The 9,627-nt window shown below is 37.5% G+C and overlaps 1 protein-coding gene across 1 annotated transcript; it reads left to right on the forward strand.

The window, feature by feature from the left end:
* The first annotated feature begins 1,340 nt into the window (after positions 1-1,340).
* SMIM19 (small integral membrane protein 19) lies at positions 1,341-6,655 on the forward strand. The gene is made up of 3 exons (XM_007935033.2): positions 1,341-1,474; positions 3,714-3,838; positions 6,591-6,655. Exons 1-3 carry the CDS (start codon positions 1,341-1,343, stop codon positions 6,653-6,655), a joined length of 324 nt encoding a protein of 107 aa, XP_007933224.1.
* The last annotated feature ends 2,972 nt before the right edge of the window (positions 6,656-9,627 follow it).

Consider the following 9,627-nt stretch of genomic DNA (forward strand, 5'->3'; position numbering starts at 1 on the left):
AGAGTGGAAAGTATTTTAGTAGAAAGATTTCTGCAATGCCTTTATTGCTGTAGGCAGCCTAGAAAAAATTGCAAAACAACTTCTTGGATGTTCCAAACATTATCTTTTCTTGGTATTAGAAAATGTGCCTGTCTTATTCTTAGAAACTATATAGTATAGGGTCTGATCCGACAGCACATAATAACAACAACATGGTATAGTTATCTCTTATTATTTGTTCAGTTTTTCACTTTTGATAGAGTCTAAAACAACTCTTCTGAATTTCTTTCACATATGAGGTAATTTTTTTTAGACTTACCTTTTAGATCCCACATTAGAAGGGAGATTTTCTTTAAGAAAAAAAAATTAAGTTAATGTCTCGAACACAAATAGGAAATCGTTACTTTTTTATTATTTGATATACTTACTATTTACCATTCTTACTTTTTGTGGGAATGTCCAAAGAATGTGCTGCTTTGACTAGAAGTCACAGCTGTGTAAATAGCAAAAAGTAACTTTTTAACCCATAGCTTCTTTCAACCAAATTTGGCCAGTAGGTCAAAACTAGATAAAGCTCCAGACCTTTTCCAGGCATCTCAGGAGGCAAGTGGAGGAGCATTGTTCAGGCTATCACATCTTAATGCTGCTGTCAGGGGGGCAACACTGTTCCCTTCACATCACAGCCCATTGTTTGGGTCTGTGTTTTAAAGTGTTCTCTTGCTCTCGTCTCAGTAATAGTTACACTTTGGAAATTATGCAATCACATTTCAGCCTATATCCTTTTAAGAACATTATGTTTTAATCCTGAGTTTTTAAACCCTTATGTGTTGTTGTTATGTGCCATCGAGTCAGACCCAACTCATAGCGACCCCTCCTTGGGTTTCTGAGGCAGGATCACTGCAGAAGTAGATTGCCCAGCCCTCCTTCCAAGGAGCTGATGGGTTTGAACCGCCAGCCTTCTGGTTAGCAGTCAAGTGCCTCGGGCACTATGCTACCAGAGCTCCTAACCCTTACATAGGAGGAACTGTAACATTTCAAAGTGAAAAATAAATGGAACTGTATTACATGCCTTGATTATCTAGACCAGAGGTCAGTGAACTTTTTCTTAAAGGACTAGACTGGAAATATTTTAGGCTTTGTGGGCTAAGAGGCAAAATTGGAGATATTATGTAGATTCTTATATAACCATTTAAAATGTGCCCACTTAAAACATGTAAAAACCTCTGTTGGCCTGTGAGCCATACAAAAACTGGTGGTGGGCCAGCTTTGGCCAGCAGGACATAGCTTGGCAACTCCTCTCTAGAAGGTAGTACAATCACTAATTAAAAGTCATCCTACTGTCTTTTCTCTCTTACAGCCCCATGGCTGGAGGCTACGGAGTGATGGGTGATGATGGTTCTATTGATTACACTGTTCACGAAGCCTGGAATGAAGCCACCAATGTGTACTTGATAGTGATCCTTGTTAGTTTTGCTCTCTTCATGTATGCCAAGAGGTAAATTTTGGAATATCTCAGGGTGGATAAGAAACTGGGTCTTTGAAATTTCTGTGTGTGGTGTGTTTTTTTTTTTTTTTAAATTGATTGTCTAAAAATCATATCAGAATTTTTGCCCCTGCTATGAAAACATACTTAGTCTCCCCTGGAGCACTGGTAGCCAACCTTTGGCTTTTAAAACCTTGTTGCTTTAAGAAATGAAGCTTATTAGGTGCGCCTTTCTTGGCACCCACTGCACTAAACTCCCAATTCTGCCATTTCGAATATAACTCAATTTTGTCACACAGCTGGCCTCACTGTCACCCTTAGATGAGCACATTTTTAAAATAGGCTTTATTTTTTAGAGCAGTTTTAGGTTAACAGAAAAATGTACCCAGAGTACAGAGAATGCCCTGGGCCCCCTCCCCTCTGCACACTGTTTCTCCTGTTAACATCCTGTATTCCTGTGGTCCATTTCTTATCATTGATGAACCAGTATTGATACATTATTATCAACAAAATTCAACAGGCCTCTGGGTTTGATGGAGCACCTGGGTGGTGCCAAAGGTTCACATGCTCAGCTACTAGCCAAAATGCTGGAGGTTCCAGGATAAGCGGAAGTACGTTGGAAAAAATGCCTGGCAGTCTACTTCTGAAAAATCAGCCTTTGATCACCCTATGGAGCACAGTGGGGTCCAGTTCTGTTCTGACACACATGGTGTCACCATGAGTTGGAATTGACTGGATAACTGGGGGTGGAGGAGATGATTTTTACAAATACATAATGCCTGTGTCCACAATTACAGTGTCACAGAACAGTTTCACTGCCCTAAAAATACTCAGTGTTCCACCTATTCATCCCTTCCCCTACTCCTCGGGCCCCTGGCAACCTTTGATCTTTTCATCATTTCTATAGTTTTGCCTTTTCCAAAATGTCATGTATTTGGATTCATATATGTAGCTTTCTTCAGACTGGCTTCTTTTACTTAGCAATATGCATTTAGTGTCCTCCATGTCTTTTAGTGGCTCGATAGCTACGAGCACGTTTTAGTCCATGTCTCTGAAATGCAAAAACAGTAACTCCTGTGTCGTCAGCAAGTCTCTGTATCTTTGCAGCTTTTCCCTGTTTCTAGTGCATGACTATATAATCATAAAATTTGTTAAACAATACTAATATCTAGTTATTCATCTGTCCATCCTACAAAAAAATAAGTCCTTTAAGAATAGGAACCTTGTCTTTTACCTTTGTGTCAGTGGTGTACAACATAGTATAAATCCTCAATGAGTATTTCCTGAGCCAGTGAGCTACTAACTGCCTTAATCAGATGTTGTAGCTGAATTTCGTTGCTCCCTTCCATGCTCCCTGGCTCCTTTCCCTGAAGTACAGTTTTTAAAAGGTGCATGTATGTGTGTGTGTATGTGTGTGTTTGTGTGTTTTTGCAGAAATGCTTAGAAAAGGAAAAGCAGTATTAGTTGGACTAAGTTGTTTCTCCTTAGAACTTTGTTGTTCAGTGTGTCTTTCACTGAGATAAAAAAAGGCGTTCAATAGTTGAAAATAGCTGGTGATCCAAAAATAATTTGTTTGGCCTGGGGAATGGTTCAGACCTGCACTTGCTGTCAGACATGCATGCTCATCCTTCTTGGCCCCGTGACTCCTGGGCAGCTGGACTGAACTGTAGGGGATGGGTGAGTAAGGGCTCTACATGTCATCACTAATTCTTTTGCAGGTAACAGCTTTTCTCTAAAAATAGCCACTCCTCCGCCCTACCCCATGATTTTAAAACCAGAGGCACACTGTTCTTTAATTTTAACAGAATAGCCCATTAAGGTCATGCTATTTAAGAAATATGCTTATTCATTATTTTCTAAAATTAAGATCCGCCAACATTCTGTTTATTCATTAACCTGGTAATTTAGCTTTATTTAGATAAAAAGAGGGAGGAAAAATCAGATTTTTGTGTGTGTGTGTGCATTTTTCCATATAATATTTGGCTTTTCTGGGGGGAGGAAGGGTGGCTATAAGGGAAAAGCACAATGGAAGTACTTCACCTTGCATTAAATGGATGTGTCCTGCTCACCCTCACACCTTTTAGTGAAAGAATACTTGAGCCAAAGAAGCATCTCACAAGGACAAAATAGGAGATGGGCTTATTGTCATTTAATCCTTTTAATGTAGTTTCTGATTACTTTAGTCATCAGAATATAGCAGTCCCACAGGCATTAGTACAAATCTCAATTTTGCATTGATTTTGTGTTTTAGGAATAAAAGAAAAATTATGAGGATATTCAGTGTGCCACCGACAGCAGAAGCTTTGTCAGAACCCAACTTTTATGACACCATAAGCAAAATTCGCTTAAGACAACAACTAGAAATGTATTCTATTTGTAAGTATATTTTGTACTGAACTATATACATAAGCATGTTTAAAATAGTTTCTGGAATTGAATCTAATTAGCAAGAGGTTATAAAAAATAGAAATGAAAACTTTGTACTTTTTCTAGTGTTTTAACACAGTACCAGCCAAGGTAGATTTACAATGAAGTTAATGCTTCAGGACCCTGTGCTTATACAGGGCCTTAAAGACTCTGGAAAGGATCCGAGCAATGGGGGTCACATGATAATATTTTTGTGAATTTTGCAAGAATGAGATACTTTAACCACAAGCAGTTAAGACTGTTGTCACTTCTTAGTCCAGTCTCCCCTATTTTGTACTTCTCCTTATATTGAGAGCATTGAAGTGGCTGAAAGAATTTTGCTGGCTAAGGGGAAGTCGAGTGGGAGCTACTATATTTGATAGTCTGTATTTATGGGGTTTGTAGTTACTTCTAGTGCAGTTACTGCAAGCTAAAGCAGTATAGGACTGACTTCCAGTAATGTGGCCTTGTGACACGAAGGGGCAAGGCCAGAGGTGATCTCTCAATATGTCCTGTAGTACTGAGTACTGTGAGTGTGTAGGTGGTAGAGAAGAAACAGAGTTTAAAATTTACAGAGCCAGAGTAGATTGTACATCTAAATCATAGGCTTTTATGTCACCATTTAAAAGAATGAAGCATTTTCCATGGTGTATTGATAAGTGAGTAAGGATGCAATAATACATATATTAGGATACCACTGTTGTAAAATCAAATGACCAGAACATCTCTTATCGACATATATAAATGTTCTACATAATTATGCAAGGTGGAAAGAGGTATAGAAAGATAATAAATTAAGTTATTCACATCGGTTACCTTAGAAAAGATGGTGTGGAGTTTAAAGAAAAAAAAATGAGACATTTTTTAAAGAAAGTGAAACTATGTATTCTGTAATCCCTTTAGATAAAATTGTGTGTGTGTGCACACACATATGCTCATAGGTGCACATATGCACATATACACACATGTATAGAAACAAGCAATAAGGGATGGTAGCAATATGTTACGGTGCCTCTCTTGGGGAGGAGTAGAATTTCAGGTTGAAAGTCGGAAAAAAGTGCATATATCAAACAAGTAGAACCTGTTAAATTTTACCCTAAAAATTGTTAATAGCAGTTCCTTCGGGGAAGGGAGCTGAGTAGGCAACTGCAGGACTGACTGACTGAGAGGGAGATACAGTTTCTACTGTTTACCTTTTGATTATTTTTATATTTTGTACCATATGCATGTGTTAACCAATTTAAAATACAGAATAAAACTTAAGTATTCTAAAAAAAAATATACAGAGCCAGAAACATAGGGAACATTATAAGTAAAGAATTAAGTTTTCATTAAAACAGTAGTCATAACAGAAATTAGCTTCCATCAGTAATATAGTCAATAATATACCGTATACAATTATAAAACCACCACATGATTTTTTTCTTTTTTGTAGGAATGGCATAAAAGAAGATTTATCAGATTTTATTGTGTTAGTTTTCTATTGCTGCTATAACAAATTACCACAAGCTTAAAATTTGTTGTCTTAAATTCAATAGATTAGAAGTCCTAAATGGGTCTCACTGGGTAAAATCAAGACATCAGCAGGGTTGTGTTTCTTTCTGGAGGCTCTAGACTGTAATCCATTTCCCTTTGCCAGTTTCTAGAAGTGGCCTGCATTCCTTGGATCATAGTCCATTCCTTCATCCTTAAAGCTAGCAGCATTGCTTCTTCTTATTTTTCCATATTCACATCTCTCTGAATTCAGCAGGGAAAAGTTCTCCAATTTTAAGGTTCTATGTGATTAGGTTGGGTCCACCCAGATAATCCAGGATAATCTCCCATCTCAAAATCATTATCTTAATTACATAGTCAAAATCTCTTTTGCGGTATGAAGTAACATATTTGCAAGTTCTGGGGATTAGAACATGGGCATCTTTAGGGGTTGTTTATTCATGTAAACAATGAGTATATGCATGGATTAGCATATTTAATGAATTCTAACATACTGGATCATTCTTGGTGTTTATGACATACTTTGTTCTGGCAAAGTTTGGCAGTTGAAGAGGAGATAAGAAACAAAATTATTTTCCATAAAGAGTGCTCCCAAAGACATAAAAGCTTTAGGTGTCAGCATATCTGGGTACATCCTGACTAACATAGACATATAGTTATCTCTACTTTGGCTACTAAAAGAGGAGCTTAAAAGTTTTAAAGCTAAATAGTGAATTACTTTCATGAAGATTTTAGCTTTGTATTTGCTCTAGTTTCAGGTTAACCCATTTTTTCTTTAATAAACATTTCTTAGAAGTACAAAAAGAATACAGAATTGCATATCTAGTTTATTTTGATGACATTTTTGTTCAATAATAAGTCTCTTCACATTTATAAGTTAAAATGCAGTCAAATTTCTTACAGTGTAAACAAAACTTTTTTTTTAACTTAAGGTGGAAAGAGAAACTCTAGAACAATCATATAATTTTAATGGCATAATTAATGATTGTATTTTAAAGCTCTAAGTAATCCTAGTACCTCCAAATAAATTGGGGAAACATTTGACAAATGGGTATTAGCAGTGTTGAGAAATTAGACAATCAAAAAAATAATAACTTTCTTTTAAAGAAATAAAATTGTTTAATTTGAAACTGATTCTTTACTGAGAATCATGACTGTGATTTAAGGTTAGCCAGTAATTATTTTGCAGCTTTATTAGTCTTTATCTCTTCTTGTTTTCTTTTAACAGCAAGGAAGTATGACTGCCAGCAGCCACAAAGCCAAGCTGACAGTGTGCAGCTCTCATTGGAATGAAACATCTGAAAATGAGCAGCATGAGGAAATGTTGCTAAACAGTACAGCAGCAAGCTGCTAATTCTTTCTAGTAAATCATGAACAGCATTTAAAAAAAAACTTCTGTTTTCATAAAATCATTTTACTTGTGACTTTTCCCTCTTTTTGTGTGTGTGTGGTTTTCTGTTTCTTTGTTTTTAATTGAATCACCAAGTCATTTGTTACATAAGTAAAAATGCCTCAAAGACTCCAAACACAGACAGCCTGCCCATGTCTAGGAAAAAAAAAACAAACCTGAGACAGATGATTATACCTTGTGAAGAGCTTTGATTTTTCTCAGAATACAGTCAGCCAAGTATCTTTGGAAGTGAGTATTCCAGCACTTATGCCACCTTGAATTGAAGATTTTGGCAAAATTAAAAAATATAAATCCAGTCATTGAAATAGCTTCTTAGATTGTATTTTGTAATAAATGTAGTATCAATTGTTGTCATTAATTACTCTTTAATTGAATTAACTGTCTTGACTTCTTTAGAACTTGCAAAGTAGACTATCTTTTCTACTTCATGACCCATCTCATCTGCTAATTTTAGAAGCTTTTTGTGACTGGATCCCTGGCTGGCACAGACTTTTAAGTGTTCGACTACTACCTGAAAGGTTGGAGGTTCATACCCACCCAAGATGCCTCAGAAGACAGGCCTGGTGATGTGCTTTTGAAAGGTCACAGCCCTGAAAGCCCTATGAAGCAGTTCTATTCTGCATACATGGGGACACAATGAGTCAGAATTGATTTGATGGAAACTAACAAGAAGTGTCAGTTGGAATTGACTCAGTGGCACTAGGTTTGGTTTGCTTTTTTCCCCCAGTTTTATTTCTACCAGATGGATCTTTAGGCTGTCTTAGGGCCATCCTGTTGTGCAAATGGACGTCTTTATTTTGGCATCTTGCTTTCCAGCCGTATTACTATCACTGTTTAAAATTTCTGTTTGGTTATTTATGCTTGTTTGGTAATAATAACCTTCCCTGAAGACCTCATATCTTATACCATGTTGTGCTGTACAATGGAATGTTTTTACATAATTGTCCATATTTATTTAAATATTCTGGTTGGAGGTAGTGGTGTGGAAGTTCAGTTACCCACATTAAAGAACCAAGTTTTGAATTAAAGCTATTCTTAATTTTAAGAGTTAGAGTAATAATCCTCACAATTATTATTACCTTTTCCCTTTATAATTGTGTAATAAAGAAGATAAATTTCAAATGATTTTTTTAGGTTTGGACCACAAAAAATCATTCAAGAAAATTGTATTTATTTTTGAATTAAATAATTAAAAAATTGTGTATATTTGATGAATCATTAACCAAATGGATTAAGTCTTTCTTAACTCTCTAATGAGGTTTAATATACACAGAATAAAAAATTGGCTACAGGATTGTAAACATGTATAATTATGGGATGAGGGGCAGAATAGCAAGAGAACAGTCTAAAACTCTGCTCTTAGGACAACTGTTTATTTCTATGAAGAGAACTGAATCAAGAGCAGGAGTGGTTTACTTGTCAGACATATGGCGCAATCTGGACAAGTTATGTAAACTGGCCACCTCAGGTTTTGCGTGAAAATAATGTTCACAAATAAATACAAATCACATGATGAAACTTATTTGTGCCCACTAGTTAGAGACACCTATAACTAAAAACTAATAGATTGCTTGGTGAGCATCAAACCTTGGCAAGTGAGAGAGGATGAATTCCTCCTCTTTTTTTCTCTAAAGCTAACTGATGGGAATCACACACACCCCACTGGCAGAAACAGCAAGTCTGGCTTTGAAGTTTCTTCATTGCTTCAACAGCTGAGCTGGGCGAGGAGTGGAAGCCCTGCAGCCACACTTCAAAGTGACACCAGCTGATTGTCCTGCTTCTGCCCCACTACATCCACCAAGGATTCAGTGGAACTCTTCCCCCCCCCCCCGAAGAAAAATGCAATGACTAATGAACTTGTGTTTTTTTCTTTGTTTCTTTTTCCTGCATAAGACAGTCACAAGCACTGTTCAGCCTTGGTGCACAACTCGAGTGTGTTAAATAATTGGAAGTTTAGCTGATGCATTAGCTGCATTAAGGGAAGAAGCCTCCAAAGGTCAGAGATTTTTAATGTTGACTTCACATGAGTCAGGTTGAGTTATATATATGACTTGTTAGAAAATGAAATGCAGAGTGTTTTGGTTACTTCATGCTGCTCTAACAGAAAATACCGTGGATGGCTTTCAAAACAGTTTGTTCTCTTACAGTTTAGGAGACTTGAAGTCCAAGTTCAAAGTGCCAGCTCTAGGGGATAGGTGAAAGCTCTTCAACCTTGGGCTTCAGCTCCACCTCTTGCTCCCAGCCCACTGAAGCTAGAGGCATCTCTTCACTCAGGCAGCTACTGGCTGCTGAGGCTGACAAGCCCAAAGTTGACAAATAAAATGGTACAGTCCCAATATTAACCAAACAGCCCAACAGGCCACTAGTTCAAGTCCAGAGACAGCCCCAAGATTGACAGGAAACATGGCAGGCTGCTAAATGAAGATTCGGCCACATAGCAGCGTCCAAAAAACACCAAACCAAAACTCATTGCCGTCGAGTCATTTCCGACTCTCAGCAACCCCCACTGGGGTTCTGTTCTGGTTGCTTGGTGCTGCTCTGACAGGAATATACCACAAATGGGATGGCATAAAAAACAGGAGTTTATTCTTAAAATTTGGAGGCTTTAAGTCCATTGTAAATCCCAAGGTCAGCAGAGTGTAGCAGGCTGCTGTGCAATGACACAGCTACATGCAGGGTCCAAGTATGCCATAGGCTAGAGACCATTTCCAAGGCTTCTCCTTACATACAGGAAGCAGACAGTATCCCAAAGGCAGCTACTCAACTGCTTGTGGTAGATCCCACCATGGAGTTGATTGCCAGTCTCATCATGGGGGATAACTACTACCAGCTTCCCAGCCACTCAACCAGGCCC

Source organism: Orycteropus afer, unplaced genomic scaffold, assembly GCF_000298275.1.
Source record: "Orycteropus afer afer isolate SDZICR_OR568_19922 unplaced genomic scaffold, OryAfe1.0 scaffold00024, whole genome shotgun sequence".
Classification (NCBI taxonomy): domain Eukaryota; kingdom Metazoa; phylum Chordata; class Mammalia; order Tubulidentata; family Orycteropodidae; genus Orycteropus; species Orycteropus afer.

What these genes read in the sequence shown, in the direction of transcription:
- SMIM19 (XM_007935033.2), top strand. Translation starts at nt 1,341, where the DNA reads ATGGCTGGAGGCTACGGAGTGATGGGTGATGATGGTTCTATTGATTAC. An exon ending in CTCTTCATGTATGCCAAGAG is followed by an intron (nt 1,475 to 3,713) that starts GTAAATTTTGGA and finishes TTTGTGTTTTAG; the next exon opens with GAATAAAAGAAAAATTATGA. An exon ending in ACTAGAAATGTATTCTATTT is followed by an intron (nt 3,839 to 6,590) that starts GTAAGTATATTT and finishes TTCTTTTAACAG; the next exon opens with CAAGGAAGTATGACTGCCAG.